We start from the raw sequence: 20,110 nt of genomic DNA, 5'->3' as shown, positions 1-20,110 counted from the left end.
CATGTGCACACGCCTCTGTATCCTATGCACCCGGGTCCCCCCTTACACGGTGCCGCCCGTGGCTTTCCCCACTGAATGATCTGTCCAGAGCTTTCCGCAGCGAATGCACGAGACTTCCACTTCCAGATGTCCCCAGCTCTCAAGACAAAAAACATCCAGGGATGACCGGAAATCGAGGTGCAAGGCAGTGCCTACCCCTCGCCCCGCAGCGGCCTCGGGAGGGCGGCGCGGGGAAGGGTCCAGCTCCATCTTGAGGCGCGGGTCCCTGCGCCGAAGTCTCCGGGACGTGAGCCGCAGGGCGCGGGGGGCGGGCGGCCGCACGCGGGCGGAGGGGACCCCCGGGGGCGGCCCGAGCCCCGGCTCTCCGCGCTCGGGGTCTCCTCCCACCACCAGGGATCCCTCCCGCGCGCCCCTCCCCGCAGGGCGAGCTGGGCCCCGGCCCGGGGCGGGGCCGGGGGCGGGGCCGGGGGCGGGCCGGGGGTGGGCGGGCCCTGGGGTGGGCGGGGCAGGCGGCGGCTGCGGCGGCGGCTGGAGAAAAGTTGTCCCGGCCGGAGCGCGCGCGGCCGCGGGATCCGGAGCCGCCGCGTCGCCACGGCGGGGGCAGGCGCGACCACCGGATCCGCAGCCGGGCCGGCCGACTCGCAGCCGGGGGTCGCCCCGGGGCATGGGACAGCCGGCGGGGACGGCGGGCCGGCGCTGCGCCCCGGGCGGGCGGAGGGCGGCCTGAGCTGCCGGGACGCAGGATGCGCTCCGAGGGCGCGGCCCCCGGGCCGGTGGCGCCGCTGTGCGGGGCGCTCAGCCTGGTGCTCGGCGCGCTGCTGGGCAAAGGTAAGGCGGGGCGGGAAGTTCCCGGGTCTCGGTGAGCCGGGGCGGGGGGAGCCGGGACCTTGGGGAGGGCTCTGGTCCCACCCGGAGCGCCTGTGCCGGGCGCCCAGCGGCCCTTGCCGAGCCGGGAGGACCCGGTTGGGCGCCGCGTGCGTGGGGTCTGGGCAAATTCCGCTGGTCGGCTCTATCCGGGTTCTGGGTGCTTCCCAGGGGTGAGGGGGGGCGTGGCTGGGGGGGGGCACTGTGGCCCCCAGGCCCGAATTCCGTGCGGACCTAACCCAGCCCCAGCAGTCACACTGTGGAGCGGGGAGCCTGCCTCGTTCTCCCCCCCCCCCCCCCCAGCCCTCCGGTCGGTCACACTGGAACAGGAGGTCCAGGAGGGCGGACCTGGTCCTTTGCGCCCCGGCCGTGGGGTCCCGAGAAGCGACCTCGACCCCCGGAGGAACGCGCGCTCTCCGCGCGCCGCTCGCGGGGGCCCCGGCGGGAGCCCGGCTTGGAGGCGGCGCTCCTGGGGCGTGCGGCAAGGTGGGGGGCGCGGCGGCGGCCCGGGACCTGGGCTTCCCGGCAGCGCGGTTCCCGGAGGCCGCGCGCCTCAGTCTCCTCATCTCGGCAGCGGGGACGACGACCCTGCCCAAGGCTGGGGAGGCTGCGGCGAGCGAGTGCCGGGCGCGCAGAGGGCTCACGGAGGGTGCCGCTGCCACTGTCGTGGCGGTCGTGGGCGTGTGCGCTGGGGCCAGCGGCGGGAGCGGCGCGGAGAGCGGGGCCCGGGCCCGGAAGCGCCCTTCCCGGCCGGGCGCCGGGGCCGCGGGCGGGCGGGGACTGCGGCGCGCACATCGCTGTGCGGAGTCCCGGCTGCCGGGCCGGGCGCGGAAGAGGAGAGGGGCGCTCCCCTGCCGCCGGCGGCGCGCGGGGCGGGAGACCCGGGTCTCAGGGTGACGCGGCGGTGGCACAGGCGTCCCTGCGCCTTCGCGCGGCGCCGCGGCCCGGGCCCGGCCGAGTGCAACCCGAGGAGAATCCCGGCTCTCTCCCGGCCCAGGCTCTGCGGGCTGGGCCGCTAAGGCGTCGGGAGACACAAGTTGCCAACTGAGGTTAAAAAGTAGCATTTGCTTTTCCAAAGTGCTTAAGCACCGACCGAAATTCCAGAGAAATCTGCGTGCCTTGAGGCTGCAGGTTCCCAGGCGCACCACCTGGACAGAGTCGTTGTTTTCTCGAACAGTGTTCCTTTCTCCCAGAGCCCCAGGTAGACGGCAGTGTGCGCTCGCGCGCCAAGGGCTGGGGATACTTTTCTGTTTTATCTGGAAGAGCAAACATTCGGCATCTGGCGCCTTAATTCTGCTGTTATAGCTCTGGGTCCTATCATTTGTAGGATTCGGTTTCCCAACATGTAAAGTGGCCATTAAAAAAGAAATCCCTTCCCCAAATACTTCCCGGCGACTTTGGGATGGGAAAGCGGCTGGACGGATGATGGAGAGGAAGGTGGGGTCATTGTAAAGTGACCAAGGGGTGAGAGCCCCTGATCAGGTTTACTTCCCGCCTCCGTAGAGGATGTAATCAGGCCAGAAGTCTGGGTGCTGAAGGTGCCTTGTAAAAGTAAGTTGTGGGCTTCTCCTAATTAAATCCCTTCTTTCCACCCCCCCCCCACCCCCCAATCTGGAGGATTCTAACTGTGATTTAGAAGAGGTACCCTTACAAATGCCCATGTAGAGGAAGCTAAGGGCAGAGATTTGGTGGGAAAGTGGGCCTGGGAGTTTTATTTTCAAAATGCTGTTTACACAGCAAGGGTTGGGGGGACTGAGACTACAGGGATGGAGATTTCCCACCTCTACCCACAGCTACCCCTCCCTGGCTTAGCACCACCTTGATTTTCCTTTCCTTGCTTCCTTCTGCTTAACAGTTTTCAGCTGCGGTTTGGGGGCCTGCGGCCCGCAACTCATCCCCTGTCAAATGTTTTTCATTGTTTCCCAGGACCGAAAGCAGCACGGCAGCTCCCTTCTGATGCCTCCCCAAAGAAAAAGTGAGATTTCTTTCTAGAGAGGAAAGTGTCCCCACCCTCATTTAAATCTGTGCTGGCTGGGGGGGGGGGGGGGGGTGGGGAGCCTTCTCTGACTCTTCCTGCCAGAGGATTTAAGTGCTGATTTCTAGAATCCTTGAAACCACTGATCAATGTTTATTACCAATTGTACGTTTATTTTCCACTGTGGATTTAAGTCTCTGCAAGTCTCAGGGTTCAGAGTAGAGTCCTTGTTCCTGGGAGGTTCTATAAATAGCCAGGACGAAAGAAGGGAGTCTTCCTAAGATTTAAGACCTAAGATGTAAGTAAGACTCGGTGAGGGGAAGTGTCCTTCAGTTAGAGGTTGAGGAATTGACCCCAGATGAGGCAGCGGGAGGGGCCTCGGTGGGCTGAGAGGCTGCCCCAGAATGTACTCATGCTTGTTGGTCGCATACAGGACCCCGGGGAAGGTCACACGAGACCACAGCCTGTTCTGAAGTCTGTGGGGCCCGATGTGCTTCAAGATTCAGAAATACTGAGACCTTTGAAGAGCTGGCTGGCCAGAGGCATAGGGTCGCACACACCTATGGTATAGCACCCCCAGGCTGGGTGTGGGTTTGGACCCTGTAACTGCACACATTGGTAATTTTGCGTGAACTGTACAAGTACGTAAAGGAGGATAATACCCCAACTAGCCTCGCTTCGCTTTATTTAATTTACTGATGCGTGTAGTTACTTCTTCTAAAGATTTTAAGTCCTCTCTACACCCACCATAGCGCTTGAACTCACAACCCACACACCCTACCGTCTGAGCCAGCCGGGCGCCCTGAGGCTCACTTCGCTTTGGATCCACACTGGCCACCAAGTGAATTAAGACCAAACAAGCAGACCTTTTGGGATTTCGAGGTTCTTAAAATGTTTGTTTGTTTTGATTTATTTTTGAGACAGAGCGCGAGCAGGGGAGGGGCAGAGAGAGAGGGAGACACAGAATCCGAAGCGGGCTCCAGGCTCCGAGCTGTCAGCACAGAGCCCCATGTGGGGCTCGATCTCACAAACCGTGAGATCACGACCTGAGCCGAAGTCTGACGATTAATCGACTGAGCCCCCTGGGTGCCCGGGTGTTGTTTTTTAGAAAGTGAGTGGACTCCCCAGATTGGGAGAATTCATGATTAAAGCAGGATTTACAACTTCAACCTTGCGTGCACATTTCCATAGGCCTCCACTGTGCCAAAGCTTGACATAGGAGTGCCTCCTGGGTGGGCTGATTATTCACCTGCTTCCCCTCCTTGCTGCCCTCCCCCAGCCACTTGGGCCTCGGGCTCTTTCTTCTTCCTTTGTCTCACTGTTCACTGTTCGCTTAATCACAAGAGTGGCCAGCGTCAGGCAGAGAACTCAGAACTCTCAATTATATTAGTAGCTAACACCTCCATGAGCAGAGGTTAAAACAAAGCCTCTGCATGTATTAGATATTTCATACATCCATAGTCATGAGAAGCAAGGTTAATAAAAACGAGTCTTTGGTATATTAATTGGAGTGAAAGGGAGTATTACTGAATTAATGGAATAAATGGAAAGTCTGATGGATAGAATTTTTTTTATAGCAATCCACTTTGTTTAAAAGTCAGATTTATTAAGATATAATTTGCATACAGTAGAATTCACTCTTTTGAGTACAGTTACATGTTTCGACAAACCCGTGTACTCCTGCAAACACCGCCACTGTGATGGTGCAGAATATTTCCATCACTCCCCAAAATTCGTCTGTGCCCCGGGTGGCCTCCCCACAGCCCCTGGCAGCCGCTCGTCCCTTTTCTGTCCTTATAGGTCTGCCTTTTTCATAATTCCGTAAAAATGGGGTCATGAGGTGATGCAGCTTTTGAATCTTTTGCTTAGTACAGCGCACTGGATAAATATTCACCCACATCCAGTACAACAGGTTGTTCCTTCTGGATGGTACATGACATTCCGTCGGATACCTGGGTCACACTCGTTTATTTGTTTCCTAACTTGAGGGACATTTGGATTACCCCTAGCTTTTGGTAATTATGCAAAGCGTCACTGTAAATACTCACAAGCAAGTTTTCACGCGGGCGTAGTTTTTTATTCTCTTCGGGTACGTACCTGGAACTGGGATTGCCGGCTGTTACGGTTAGTGGATGTGTAACTTTATCCCACTGCAAACTCTTTTCATACGTAGTGACGTTTTGCATTCGCACCAGCAAGGTATGAGAGTCCCAGCTGATTTCTGTCTCCGTCACTGCTTACTGCTCACCATTTTGTTCTCTTTGATTTTTAATAGTTTTAGGAGGGGGCAGTGGTGTTTCTTTGAGGTGTCGGTTGTCAGCCTTATGACTAACGGTGTTCAGCATCCTTTGTGATCGTTTGCTGTTTTCTGTTTTCTTCGGTGAAATGTCTCTTTCCGATCTCTGCCCATGTCTGTTATCGGTTCTTGTTTTTCCTGTTACCGATCTTGGAGGATACTTTTTATATTATGGTTGTGAGTCCTTTATCCGATACATGTTTACAGTTACCTTCTGCCAGTCTGTGTTTTTGGAAAAGCAAAGGTGTGTCATTTTAATGAAGTTTGCTCTGTTAATTTTACTCTTGGTAATTTGGTGTCACATTGAAGAAGTATTTGCCTAGCCCACGGTCACAGGGACGCTTCACATGTTCACCGTGTTGTTCAGGCACCTCCCATTCCTACTGACTTTAGTTTCTTCTTCCATCAGTTACTCAGAGGAGTGTTGAGATCTCCAGCTCTGTTTTGCAGCTGTCTGTTTTTCATTAAAGTTCTGTCAGCTTTTCCTTCGTATATTTTGAAACACAGCTTTAGGTCCATACACACCTCGTATTATTATGTCTTTGTGGTGAATTGACCTCTTTTCCATTATGTGATAGCCTTCTTTATCCTTGGAAAAATGTTTTGAAGTCTGTTTCATCTGCTATTAACATAGGCACCCCAGCTTTCCTTTGATTAGTGTTTGCGCTTGTCAAATCTTTTTTTTTTTTTTTTTAATGTTTATTCTTGAGACAGAGAGAGAGACAGAGTGTGAGCAGGGGAGGGGCAGAGAGAGAGAGAGAGAGAGAGAGAGAGAGCGAGCACAAGTGGGGGAGGAACAGAGAGAGAGAGGGAGACACAGAATCCAAAGCAGGCTCCAGGCTCCAAGCTGTCAGCACAGAGCCCGATGTGGGACTTGAAGCCACTAACGTCAAGATCATGATCTGAGCCAAAGTTGGACACTTAACTGACTGAGCCCCCTGTAAAATCTTTTTTTTTAACTAATCTATTTATTTATTTTTAGAAGTGTTTATTCATTTTTGAGAGAGAGAACGTGAGTGGGGAAGGGGCAGAGAGGGAGAGGAACAGAGGATCTGAAGCGGGCTCCACGCTGACAGCAGTAAACCCAAGGTGGGGCTTGAACTCACGACCCATGAGGTCATGACCCGACCTGAAGTCAGACACTCACCCGACTGCACCATCCAGGTGCCCCTGTGTCTTTATATTTAATGTTGTTTGTTGGGTTTTGCCTGTTCATTCCATCTGTTAATCCGTGTCTTTTAATCTTTGTGTTTAGACCGTTTACATTTAATGTGATTATTGATATGTTTGCATGGAAATCTGCCACCTTGCTCTTTGTTTTCTTTATAGTCCACCTGTTCTTTACCTTTTTTTCTTATTTTTCTGCATGGTTTTGTATTGGATACGTGTTTCATGATTCCATTTATGTCCATATTGGCTCATTAGTCCTTCCTCTTTAAATTTTAGTCATTGCTGTAAGGTTTACAAAATACGTCTTTAATTCATCAAAGCCTACATTCACAATGTGTTATGCTGCTTTAAATGTTGTGTAAGAAACTTAAAACAGTGCACGTCCAATACTTTCTCCCTCTATGTATAATCCTTTTCAAGTGCATACATCTTACACCCTAGGAATCGCTAAGAGAATTTTCAGTTAGAGATTATTTGTATGTACTTTGAGGAAGGATAAAAATCATGTTTCATCGGCTTGCCTTGGTTTCTGAGCGGGTACTTCTTATACCCTTGAAATAGTTTTCCCTGCGGGACTTTGTTCTGTCTCCTGCTTGTGTGCTGAGCTGCACAAAAGTGTTTAAACACCTTAGGGATTTAGAAGTTAACTGCCTTTAAGGAGAGAACAAAGGTGAAATACAACACAGCCAAGTCTGAATTAGCAAAATTTCCAGAACAGTGGTTCTAGATGCTCTCCTAGAGTGACTGATTCCTTGTCTTCTGCAGTGTGTACGTTCCTTTGCCACTGATTAAGGATGTTCTTGGTGGTAATGTTAGGCGTGTTTGGTTCACAATTGCAAATGTCTGCAATGCTAAGGCAATTCAAAGGGTCCGTATAGGAGACCATGCGTTGTCTGCATAAAATGCCTTTTCTTTCTTCCTCAGCACCCTTCCTGTTGTCAGCAACGTGCAAAACTATCACTTATGGATTAGGTAGGCAGGCTCAGTACCATAGAAGGAGAAGCTTAACTTTGAGCCTTTGTTGTGTGATTTCCTAGATGCATTGGCCAGAAGCCTGTGTCAGCCACAGAAACATCTCAGGGCCGCCTGAGAAATAGGGATTTGGAGCGCATGATCCTGGAGGTAGAGGAGAAAGGAGCCGGTTTCCTACGGGTCAGAAGTTGCCTTATTATAATTGATGTCTTGCCTCATGGTGCTGCCATCGTTTTATTCATTTTATCTCTGTGCTCCCGTGTTGGAATCTAGGGAGAAAGAAAGCCTAGAACCCTGGGCGAACTTTAGCATCACCTGGGGAGCTTTCAAAAATGCTAATCCCCAGGCCTTACCCGACACTGATTGAATGAGGATCTTTGGCAGCGGTGCACGAGGGGTGGGCATCGAGGCGGGGTTGGTCGTACTTAGTTTTCTGAAGCTGCTCTGGGGATTCCACGGTGTATCCAGGATTGAGAAATGGTTGCCTAGGGTCCTGTCTGCGCAGAAAAGATGAAGACCCTGTGATGGACACTTTCACCATTTTGTGTTCAAGCAGAAAGGGTATTTCTCCCAGACGACAAAGGACGAGCTGTTACACAAGGCGGTGGGGTGGGCGCTGGATGCGAAATCAGCACCTGTCCATCCAGCCTCAGTTTCACGAGGTGGCAGTAATAACACCTGCTCTGCAGGATTATGGAGAATGTGGAGGGAACAGCGAGCGGGAGACCTTAGCCCCGGGCGTTAGTCTCCTGAGGCTGCTGTCACAAGTAACGCCGAACTGGGCAGCTCAGTGTGACAGAACCGTATTCTCTCTCAGTTGCAGAGCCTGAAATCTGAACTCTCGTGCCGGCGGGGCCGTGCTTTTCTGAAGACTGTGGGGGAGGACCCTTCTTTGTTCTGTCCGCTTTGCTGACCCCTGGTGCTCCCTGCCTGCACCTGGATCCCCCCAGCCTCTGCCTTCCTCCTCACATAGCTTTCTCTGCACACCTCTTCCCTCTGCCTTACGAGGACACCTGTCACTTATTTCCGGCCCACTCTAACCCGGGGTGAAGTCGTCCTGAGATCTTGGACTGAATTACGTCTGAAAAGACCCATTTTGCAAATCAGGTCACGTTCACAGGTCCCACGTGCACACAGCTCTTGGCGGCCACCATTCCATCCATCATAGCCGGCGAGATCAGGCACGTAGAAAAAGCTCACTAGGGGCGCCTGGGTGGCTCCGTCGGTTAAGCGTCCGACTTCGGCTCAGGTCATGATCTCACGGTTTGTGGGTTCGAGCCCCGCGTCGGGCTCTGTGCTGACAGCTCAGAGCCCGTAACCTGCTTCGGATTCTGTGTCTCCCTCTCTCTCTGCCCCATCCGCACTCATGCTCTGTCTCTCTCTGTCTCAAAAATAAATAAACATTTAAAAAAAAAAAAGAAGAAAGATAAAAGAAAAAGCTCACTAAACCATAGCTCTTAGGACATGCATAATTACCAAAGCCACAGAGAAGGGGAATCACACAACGTGATCTGATAGAAACTACCCGTGGGCATCATGTATAAGAAAGAACAGTGAGCGTGGCAATATCAGAGAACAGGAAACTCTGGTCAAGTGTGAAGGTGTCCACTCATTATCAGCCTAAACAGAGAGCTGGTGGTTTATATTCTGAGACCTCCCTTGATGTACTTCATGCTTAAATGCAGCTTAGATGTGATTCTGTCTGGCTTAGTCTCCTAATACCCGTGATACCTGCCTTCTCCCCTGGGTCCCCAGAATATCAGAACCATCGAGAACAGCTCTCTCGTCTTTCCTAGGTTAAAGTTTTCACCCAGCTCTGCTGCGGACTTTTCGTCTTTCTTGTTCGGTGCCTCCCTCCGGCCCCTTAATTACAATGTCTGCTTTCCGCCGTGTTTCCTCACGGTCTCTGCAGACTCAGAAGCAGTAGACGTGTGGATATAACACTACCCACTTGGGCATATGGTGGTCGATGAGCAGCTCTTCGAGGCAATGAGGGATTCTCGTCTTCTCCAAATAAACAAAGGAAGTTTAAAGCAGGCACCCGCCATCCCCGCCACACACACAGAACAGAAGGCTACTTCTGCTCTAACCTTGGCGTTCCAGCGAAGTGATGATTTGAAGCCAAAAAAAAAAAAAAAAAAAAAAAAAAAATCTAAACCTCACCCCATAAACAGGATGTGGTGCTGGGAGCAGCATCTCCAGTGGAAACAATGAGGTTGTGTTTGAAGCCCTCGGACAGGTTTTCCCGCCTCCCTGAGGGAGGTGGTCTTTGAAAACGCACCAAAATGCCCCAAATCCCTTGATCAGTCCTGACTCCCTTGGTTGCACATAGTGAAAAACCCGACTTGCGCACATGGAATCAAAGCCACAGACTTTAAAAAAAGGAAAAGAAAAAAAAGGCGGGTAGAATAAGTGATGTTGCTCAGGTGACTGAAAAGCCCGTGTGGGCTTCAGACACTGCTGGATCCAGGGGTCAGTTAGTACCACCAGACATCACTCTTGGCTGTCTGTTCTCTCCCATGCCCTCTGTGTTGGCTGCGTTTTTGGGTGGTCGTCGTTGTCACCAGGGGCCCTCCAGCTTCACGTCCTGTTCACAGAGTGCACTCACGAAAAAGAAAGTGGCAGGGCGCCTGGGGGGCTCAGTTCCTTGAGCATCTGACTTTGACTCAGGTCATGATCTCGCGGTCCGTGAGTTCGAGCCCCGCGTCGGGCTCTGTGCTGACAGCTTGGAGCCTGGAGCCTGCTTCCGATTCTGGGTCTCCCTCTCTCTCTGCCCCTCCCCTGCTCGCACTCTGTCTCTCTCTCCCTCTCAAAAGTAAACAAACATTAAAAAAATAGAAGGACAGAAAGCGGCTTCCCAGGGGTGCCCGGGTGGCTCACTTGGTTGGGCATCCAGCTCTTGATTTCAGCTGAGGTCACAGTCTCAGGGTTGTGAGATCGAGCCCTGTGTTGGGCTCCACGCTGACAGCTGAGAGCCTGCTTGGGATTCTCTCTCTCCCTCTCTCTCTGCCCCTCCCCTGCTCCCTCTCTCTCTCTCTCAAAATAAATAAACATTAAAAATATTATCAAAAGAAGGAAGTGGCTTCCCAAATGATCATAGAAAGAGTTGATGGAGTACATCTCACGTCGCTCACTGGGGTCCCTGCCCAGCCCTGAGCCAGTCAGGGGTGAGACGAGAGAGAGAACGGAGGTGAAGACTGGCCAGGCCTGGGACGTGCTGGTCTCGGGAGCCCGGGGTCATCGTACAGAGGGCGTCGTGGCCCAGAGACCCGGCAGGCCCTAGGAGACGCCGGGTGGGCACGAGTCTATCCAGCCAAGCAAACGAGCGACACGAGGGAAACCAGAAGCCAGTGGGGCGGCTGCCTGTGGCAGCTGTCATCAGTCGGAGGCGCAGCCCGCGGGAGGTCACCCTGTCTCCCGGCCGTGTGCACACGTGGCCGCGTCCAGGCCCTCGCGCCTCCTCCCCCTCCCAGGCACCTGCATGCACAGTGGTTTTGTCTGGTCTTCCCTTAGCTCTGACTTTCCTCCTCCCCTCCCCGCCTCCCTCCCTGCATCAGACCTTCCCTCGGGGGTGGGCTGGGGACCGGGCACTACAGCAGGGGCAGTGAGGTCTTCTCCCTTCTGGCACCTGCCAGGCGCCCGCCCAGGACCCAGAGGGGCCCCCGGCCTCTGGAGCACTCAGCCACAGAAGGCGGCCTTGAGAGGCATCCTCGCTCACGAGCGAGAAACCGGATCCTGGGCGAGATCTCCATTAGGGGGGTTTGTTCCGCTCCAGCGCCGTTTCCTCGTTCCTGCTCCCTGCGTGGCCATGTGTCTGTGAATCTTTTGGGTCAGTGCACAGCCTCAGGTGACCGTTTTCTTTTCCCCCTTTATAACTGTAAGCAGAGAATTGACTCTGAGAGCAGGCCCTCTCCATTTTCCTTCAAACCTGGTGTTTTCATCTAGTGCGCCGATGTCCTGATGACAAAATGCCATTTTCTTGCCGGAGTCTGTCATTCCCTGCTACTGGTCAGTTGTCTCCCCGGCCATGGTGTGGCCCTGGACACGCGCGCCCCCCAGCATCCATGGTGTGGCTCCTGCACACCCGCCCCCCCCCCCCCAGCATCCATGGCTTGGGCCCACCCACAGCAGCTTTGGCAGGGGGGTTGCCCATTAGTTCGGGGGGCTCCCTTTCTTATTCACGGGCAAGGAAGTGTGTGGACATCAGCTTCTTGCCAACCCTCAGTGGTTTGGGATTTCCCGGTCAGGGGGATTTTGGGTTTTTTTTCTCAGATGCCTTAACCACCTGTTCTCCCGGTGCACACGTTGCTGATGATTTGGTCCTGTCACTTCCTCTTTCCTCACTGCCGATCCTGTAGAGAGAGTCCTTGATGACTCCAGAAGACCAAAGTGTCCACCGTTGTCAGCTCGTAGCAACTGCATCTCGGTTGAGGAGGCCCCCTTCAGACGCTTCCTGACCAGCAGTGAGATCGCGTCGTCCTCTGTTCAGAACCCGGCAGGGGCAGAGGCTCCCGTCAGATTCAGAGCCAGAGTTGCAGTCTGTTGCAGGGGCTCCGAGGTGCTGGGTGACCTCTGATCCCCGAGCACCCTTCTGGCCTCATCCCAACCTCCACACCCTCACATGTGGACTCCGACCGCAGGACCTTTGCACGTGCATATTCACTTCACTGACGCTATCCACGTCAGGTCTCTGATCACAGGTCACCTTCTCTTAGAGAAGTCCCTCTTTCTCTGTGCCATCTGCTGAGTCGTCTCCTTACGGCACTTTCTGTGCTCTTTCCTTTTTTCTTTTCTTTTAGTCTTTCTTTGCACTTATCACCACCTGATAATCCACAGATTTGACGTATTTGTTTATCTGTCTCCCTCTCCCCTAGGATTTAAGCTCTCTGAGAACAGAAAGTGTTTTCTGTCCCGTTCACTGTCGTGTGTCCCTGTTCTCCTTACTGGCTCCAGTGCCTGGCGTATATGAGGCCCTTACTACTTGGCGGATGAGTGACTTCATTCTATCTTTGTGTCTGCCTTTCACACAGAGCAAATCTCTTCGATCTTGGAAGGTCAGAAGTATAGGTACGTTTTATGTGCAGGACCTCTTTAGCTGGCTACCATTTTAGGAAGGGTCTCGGACTGGGCTCAGAACCCTCCAGTATCCCTTCGTCCCCTCAGTCACTCCAGAAGAGCGTCCCTGTCAGATTTGAGGTGAGAAGGTTCATACAGGAGCGTGATGCTGGCCAGGAGATGTGCTGGCCAGAGGCCGGTTAAGTCTCCAACGTTCTTTCTGTGTGGCCATCCTTTCCTGCGCCCCTCTGCCTCTTTCTGGTGAGATCCAAGAGAGGCTCCTTCGCAGATAATGGTTCCCAGAAGTGGCCACAGGAAAGGAATCAACTTAAAACAGAGACCAGAATTTCACTGTGTAAACAGTGAAAAACATCCTTGATTAGGACTTTCTCTGAACAACTGAGTGGATTACTGAAATAATGGCAAGTGATTGCACATGGGTACGAGATATCTTTTGGGGGATGATGAAATTATACTAAAATTAGTCATCAGATACGGCTTGATCCAGGTGTTCAATTACAGCATCAGTCTTTGTTTCGTTCTTTTCTTTGTTTTAGTTCTTCTTTGCCTGTGATGGTGGCGCCTCGCGGTCTCACCTTCTCACCCTTGCTGAGGTGAGGCTGTACTGTGCCTCACTGCCTCAGTTTGGTTCTAGAACCTGGGGGAGGAGCTTCTGAGGGCTCAGAGTGGGGTGCCGAGGAAAATTTGGGTGGTACCGCGAGAAAAAAACGGTGAGCGACTGGGGACAAAAATAAAAACCGACGTCCCTACGTTTCCAAATCGAGGAGTATGCACAGCACAGATAGAGGAGACAGAAGTCAGGCAAACAAGTTGTACCTCTTTGCCGCTCAGAAATCTACCTGCGTCCGTGCGGACGAGCAGGACGCAGTGTGAAGATGTGTTTGTCTAACTGAGTCTGTGTCAGACTTGCCCGAACCCGGGATGAGCAAACGTCATTCATCACTTGCCTGTCAAGCCAGCGTTCTCCACCCATCAGGCAAGATCAGGTGCCAGACGTAGTTGGAGAGACAAAGGCAGGATCCAGAGGGAGCCGGTTTCAGCAAGTCCGTATTTTGGCCTTGGCCTCGCTGACGGGTCCTCACTGGGAGGCAGGGAGGGATAAGGTGTTCATCCCGCCTGGGTGCGATCGCCGCTCCACTGTGCAGATATGGGCACGCTGATGGAGCCGGCAGAGCCCCCGTTTCTGGATCTGTGCAAGGAGGCTCAGAGAGATTGCAGAGGGGCCAGTGGTTGTTGGATAGTTGGCTCCCCTCCCCCCCGCCAACCATTTGCCCACATTCCAGATACAATATCTATTCTTTACATCCTTCTCTGGGCTCTGGGGGGCTGACCCCTCAGGGGGCAGTTCCTGTGCCTGCTGGAGTCCGTCTGGAGTTGGCCAACGGGGCCTTGGCAGGGGCTGGAGGGCAGAACAAGAGGAGGCTGGCGTATGTATGATGCACCTGCTCCCTGTGCGTCTGCCCCACCCCCACCCACGACTGGAACACTTGTCGGGGGCCCCTGTCTAAGACCCGCCCGGGCTCACTGGGTTCAGTAACACTCCCTTCTCCTCTTGCCCCATCTGAAGGTGCCAGAGACAGCGCTGGGTACCACTGGGCGCCCCCACCGTTGCTCATCGGTGGGCACCCAGTGCCGGCTTCACACTTCCTCCATGACTAGTCCCCCCTCAAGGCACGCGAGCCCTCTGAGTTGGATTCTCCTTCCTCTTGAGATGGACACGTGTCCAAATAAAACTCACACATAGGGGAGGGTAGTCGGAGGCTTTCTTGTTTTCATCTTCAAACAAGCTCAGACATCTGGAAGAGCTTCGAGGACGAGTGCCTGGGACTTTTCGCCCCCCGAGCCATTTCCGAGTAATGGACCAAATAGATGCTCATCGCCCCTGAATGTTGGCTGCGTGTTTTCTCGCCCACAAAGCCAATCTCTTCCGGAAGCGCAGTGCAGCAACAAAATTGGGGAATTCGTGTTTCTGCGTTACTGCCTCCCAGTCCTAAGACCCCAGCCCAGTCTCCCCTGTTGTCTGGATAAATCTCTTCCATGTCACGCATGGCTCTTTATTTTCCTTCAGTCTTTTCTCGGATTTCATGACCGTGACTCTTCTGAAGATCGCAGGCTGGTTATTTTGTGGCCGTCTCTCGATGTGGGTTTGTCTGGCGTTTCTTCATGACCGCCTTCTGATGATGCACCTTTGGCAGGAGTGTCCCAGAGGGGCTGTTCTGGTCTTGTTGCATTTTGTCAGGTGGCACGCGATTTAAATTTGTCACGCTGAGTGGTGGTCACTCCCTTGATTCAGACGGCAGGCGCCAGGCTTCTCTACTGCGAAGTCACTCTTGTCCTCTGAGAGATGAGTAAATATTTCGTGAAAACACGTCTAGAGACAATGTAAACATCCTGTTCATCCTAAGAGTTTCGATATTTCATTTATGGATTTATTAACAGAATGGGCTCCTGGATTTCTTTTGTCAAAGGCTTCGGTTTCATCGCTGCCATTATTTTGATGCTCAGGATATCTTACCTTTGGCCAGCGGGAGCCCTCTCATCGTATCCCGGGTCCTCTGACACGTCCTCATTGTCCCTTTAAGCTCCCTCTTCCTTCCTGGGTATCAGAAGAAGGTGGAAGGTGCATCTTGTACTTCCCCTGCCCTGGGCTTAGAATCAAGCTGAGTTCCTTTTAATGGGCAGGCATGGTGCTTAGAAACCCAAATCTAGGCTCTCGATGTGCTTGTTGCTATTTGGGAGTGTGCTCCGTCCAAACCTCTCTGCGGATGGAGCCAGGAAGTGTCGCACACACGTCCCCACCTCTGTCTTCGTCTTAAAATGCGTGAGTTCACACCGGTACCTCACAGTCTAATAAGAATCACAGGGCTTGCTCCAGATTTCTTCTTCTCTAGGTTTGTCACTCCCTCCCCCGTCTCCATTCCAGGCCACCCCCCCCCCCCCCGTTTGTCCCCTTCTCAGGCCACTTGGGCTCAGCCACATACACCTCTTGCTGGCTGCCCTCCTCGCCCCACTAAGTCTGTGGTTCCTGAACATTCCATCCCAGCTGGCTGCTTCTTCCAACCACCCCCACCCTGGTACCCAGCCCGGAGCCACTACGTCCACTGGCCCTGGCCTCCCAGGCTGGCCGCCCTCCCAGCCCTGGTGGCATCACGCCAGACTACTCTGAAAAGGAGGAGTCTGTGTCTTCTTATTTGCATGAATTTCACTATATTATTTTCTTAGAAAACGTCTATACGTTGCAAACCACAGGGATATGCTACAAGTTCTCTGTGCCAAGGGGTCCTTCTCCTTTTCAGGGGCGGATGAGGACTGCAGCCACAGAGGACCGCGGGCCACCCCACTCTGGCCACTTGTTTCAGGAACCCCTTGTCCACAGGATGGAGGATGGAGTGGGTGACGCCACTTTAATGTTTCCTGGTACCCATCTGTGATTGCCAACGTGTACCGGGTGTGGGCGATCTGAAATGAACTCGTTTTAAAGATTTTTTAAATGTTTATTTATTTTTTGAGAGAGAGAGCAGGGGAGGAGCCGAGGAGCCGGGGGGGGGGGGGGGGCGGGGGGACAGAGGATCCAAAGCGGATTCTGCACCAACAGCAGAGAGCCTGATGCAAGGCTCGAACTCACGAGCTGTGAGATCATGATCTGCCAAAGTCAGGCGGCACTCTACTGACCGAGCCTCCCAGGCGCCCCCGAGACGAACGCAGCATAAACAGTTTTGCATTTGCAGTACCTGGGGAAAAAAGAAAGTATTTTTGGTGCCTCTAAATACCTTTATTCGCCTTCACACATGTGTTTGGTATTCCGGAAGGGTGTGCCTCTTTGGGACAGATACACCCATGTATGTATATATTAACTTATTCTTCACAGAGACCCCACGAGATGGGTACAGTTGTTATCCCGATGACCGGGAGCACGGAGGTCTTCATGACGCAAGCAGACCAAGAAATCTGGGCTTTTAAGACCGTGAAATGGTCCTGTTTTCAAGGTGTGGCTACAAATCCAAAATCTGTTCAATGCTTCATGGGACACACAGTCGGGATTATGGTCTCTGGGCTTCCAGTCTTTCTCCCCTGCCTCTCGTGACTCCCCTTGGGCAGGAAAGGGCAACTAGAACTGGCCCAGTCTGGGCACAGGCCCATGCGACCACAGCAGCGAGATCCACACACGCAATGATGTTGGCCTCCAGTCCACACGGTTGGAGTCGGGAGAAGAGTTCTTCCCGGGAGAGGCAGGGACGTGGGCACCAGACAGAGAGGAGGGATGCTAGGCAGACCGAAGCAGTGTCCACGGTAGAGGATCCCGTGGACTGGGGGGAGGGGGGTGGAGTGACCCGAGATGCTGGACAAGAGACGGCAACAGAGAGAGAGAGAGAGAGAGAGAAGGCTAAGAAGGAGAATGAGGGGCACCTGGGTGGCTCAGTCGGTGAAGCGGCCGACTTTGGCTCAGGTCGTGATGTCGCCGTCCGTGAGTTCGGGCCCCGCGTCGGGCTCTGGGCTGATACCTCGGAGCCTGGAGCCTGTTTCCGATTCTGTGTCTCCCTCTCTCTCTGCCCCTCCCCCGTTCATGCTCTGTCTCTCTCTGTCTCAAAAATAAATAAACATTAAAAAAATTTAAAAAAAAAATAGAAGGAGAATGAGAGCTCCATCAAGGGCCGTTCCTTCTCCAGTACGATGGTGGCAGATGTCTGGCAGGAAGCTGGCTTCTTCCTTAAGTTTTTAAATCAGGGTGGCATGCCCCTCCCCCAGTTATGACCCCCCGAAATGTCTCCGGAACGACTGGGCCTCTTTTGTCTCTCATCACCCTGAAGAGCACAGGCCAGTTTTTCGGTGCGGTCTCCCTCGGGTTGGCCAGTATTGATTTTGGAGTAGTAGCCGTATTTTGAATTGATCTGGCCCTTCTGGACGTGAACTTCTGAGTTTGGATGATTGTGTGTGGTGGAAACCTAGTATCACTGATGTTTCGAGATCCCTGCAGGATCCACTGTCCACCCCCCCACCCCCACCTTTTATGTTTAGCATCCTGGCTCACTTGACAGAAGTCCCCAGAAGCCCCAGCATAACGGAGACCGGCTTGTGAATTTGTTTATTTATTTATTTTGAGGAAGGGAGGGAGGGAGACAGAGAGAAAGAATGCAGTGTGCATGGGGGAGGAGAGAGAGAGGGGGAGAGAGAGCATCCCTAGCAGCCTCCACATTGTCATCACAGGGCCGGATACAAGGCTCGAACTCCCCAACCGTGAGATCATGGCCCGAACCAAAGCCGAGAGCCAGGCGCCTCACCGACTCGGCCACCCAGGGGCCCCCGCCAGCCTGTGAATTTTAGCCAGAGGTTCTGCAGAGCGAGAGGACGCATCTGGCAACCCCACTGGAAGCAGTTGTCCTGAATCAGCCGTGGGCCAGGCCCCACTCAAGCCCAGAAGCCCGACCCAGCCTGCTGTCCTGGAGCGTCCCCTGGGATGTAAGCCCTTGTGACGGCTGGCCCTTCGGTGACAGGTGAAGGGAAGGTCACATCTTCCTGCTCCCCCCACCCCCGCAAAAACATATTAAAATAAACACACAACCGATAACGTGTTTGAAAGTCCTTCTGTGTTTTACGCAACGTCGTCTCCCACCCTGCACGTGGCAGCAGCAGACGGCGGCAGGAAGCTCTGATAACGGGCACTGTTTTCCTTCGTGGGCTGAGTGTCCTGTGTGCTGTGTCACCGAGCTTGGAAGCAGAGGGCTTCTGCTGAAAGTGTAAGAGTGATTTCCCCAAATCTCGAAGGAGGGGATCTGAAGCCAAAGAAGGGAACGTCCTTGGCAGTCACAGAAGCACGCGGAACATGCGACACGCGGACCCTGGCGTGGCGAAGGAGGAGTTGTCCCACCCGGAGGTCACCTGTTCCAGACCGTGACATCCCCAGGCTCTACCCAGTATCTCAGGCAGCGTTTCCCAGCTTTGAACATATATGCTCTTTTGAAATCATTATAACAATCCGGAGATTTTTCTCCGTCCCTTCCCCAGGGGGCTATATATATATACTCTTCCTTAAGCATCCTGCTCTGTCTTTTGAGAACCAGAAGAGCGACAGATGCTTGCACTTTGCCTTCTGTGGCTCATCACAACACATCGGTCATTTGTCAGTTTACTCACCGGAAATATCGAGCAGCGTGTTGAATGCGAAATATGCCCCCAGGAGAGGCACACACCAGACCCCTGGCTGAGAATCCCCACCTTGGACGGAAGCTGGCTGGAGCCCGGCTTACCTGGGTGCCGCCCTGCTGGTGAGGCCGAGCACTGCCGCCGCTGGGTTGCTTGTGCAGAAAGGGAGGCCCCAGAGGGAACGGGGACACCCTCAGGGAAGTTGCCCTGGAGACACTGGAATCCCTCGTGAGCACAGCCCGGGACAGGTGCATCCGAGGTGGAATATGCTGTGGCTGTCCCGTGCTCCGGAAGCTTGTGAAGCCAGCCCTGCTCCAGTGCTGCCCCTGGCTGGCGGTGGGCAGGGTCTTCCTAGAGGCTGTGCTGCTGCTCGGCCGCCCTTGCCCTCGGGGTCCCATTCTGTTGGCCGCGGCTGGCCCTGGCCACGGGCTCCCCCCCCCCTCCCCCGTGGCCCCACCGCTTGGCTCGGCAGTGGCTCCTACGGTGGCTGGGACCTGGGGGTCTCGCCCTCCTCTTTGGCTTCTTCACTCTTGTGTCTCCGTGTAATCAAGTCCCTGCCTTCAAGCCCCAGTGGCAAGAGGCCTCGGTTTCTGTCTTTCTGTCCGGATCCTGACAAAGTAGCCTTTCCCCCCCCCCCCCCACCCACCCCCACCCTGTTGAATGTTCAAGTTTGCTTTCTGCTTCTTGCAGTCAGAAGACTCCTGACCAAAAAGAGTGCAAGGAAATAGACTTAGATGGAGACCCCTGGACACAGGTCTGTGTCTGTCAGATTCTCCCCCAGCCCCGCTGCGAGCCTGTGTTTGTGTCATTTAGAAGGGAGTTGGGGGTGCCCCGGTGGCTCAGTCGGTTTCGCATCTGAATCCTGATTGCAGCTCAGGTCATGACCTCAGGGTTCCTGGGGTCGAGCCCCACATCTGTGCTGACAGCATGGAGCCTGCTTGGGATTCTCTCTCTCCTTCTGCCTCTGCCCCTCCTGCTTTCTCTTTCTCTCAAACAAACTTAGAAAATAATTTAAGAAAAGCAGGTTGATGATCCCTGCTCACCTCCCATACGGAGTAAATGTGGCTCAGAGTGGCCCCGGGAAGGGTTTTCTGGTCTATACTTCTAGAAGGTAGGTTGCCCAGGAGCAAGGATTTTTGTCTGTTTTGGCTGATCTGAAACCTGGGTACCTAGAGCCGGGCACAGAGTAGGCACGTCATAACACCTGCTGTATGAATCGGTAAGAAGGCGGTGAAATCCGTAGACTGGATTGCTACCAGCATTTCTGTTTAACGAATGGAATCGAGCGGAAACTCTCCGAGTGCCTCTCACCTGGTAGGTCTGTATTCTCTGCGTGTGCCAGCTTGCATTATAAAACGCATTTCTGGCGAGAGATAGGATTGAACATAAGTTCGAAAGCCAACAAACGAAACTACGCAGGTCACTTTCTGCAAACAGGGGCTGGGTACATCTGACCACGTCTGAGTTCTCAGTATACCTCTGCGGCACAACTATGTTTTCTTGCCATCCCACACCATGTCATTCTCTAACCTTAGGAGAATGTGTCCTATAGAAATTGTTGCTGGTTCAAAAACCGGGTAAGGTATTTAAAAAAAAAAAAAAAAAAAGCCTTTGGT

At 53.7% G+C, this 20,110-nt stretch overlaps 1 protein-coding gene across 1 annotated transcript in view; it reads left to right on the top strand.

Annotated features, from left to right (window-relative positions):
• Nucleotides 1–518: 518 nt before the first annotated feature.
• TMEM132C (transmembrane protein 132C) overlaps nt 519–20,110 on the top strand; it is a 308,999-nt gene continuing 289,407 nt past the window's right edge. The window contains exon 1 of the mRNA XM_027044313.2: nt 519–828. Within this exon, the coding sequence (XP_026900114.1) occupies nt 744–828 (85 nt within the window). The 5' untranslated portion in view covers nt 519–743. The remainder of the gene's footprint in view (nt 829–20,110) is intronic.

This window comes from Acinonyx jubatus, chromosome D3, assembly GCF_027475565.1.
Source record: "Acinonyx jubatus isolate Ajub_Pintada_27869175 chromosome D3, VMU_Ajub_asm_v1.0, whole genome shotgun sequence".
Taxonomy (NCBI): Eukaryota; Metazoa; Chordata; class Mammalia; order Carnivora; family Felidae; genus Acinonyx; species Acinonyx jubatus.
This window is presented reverse-complemented; position numbering and strand designations above follow the sequence as displayed.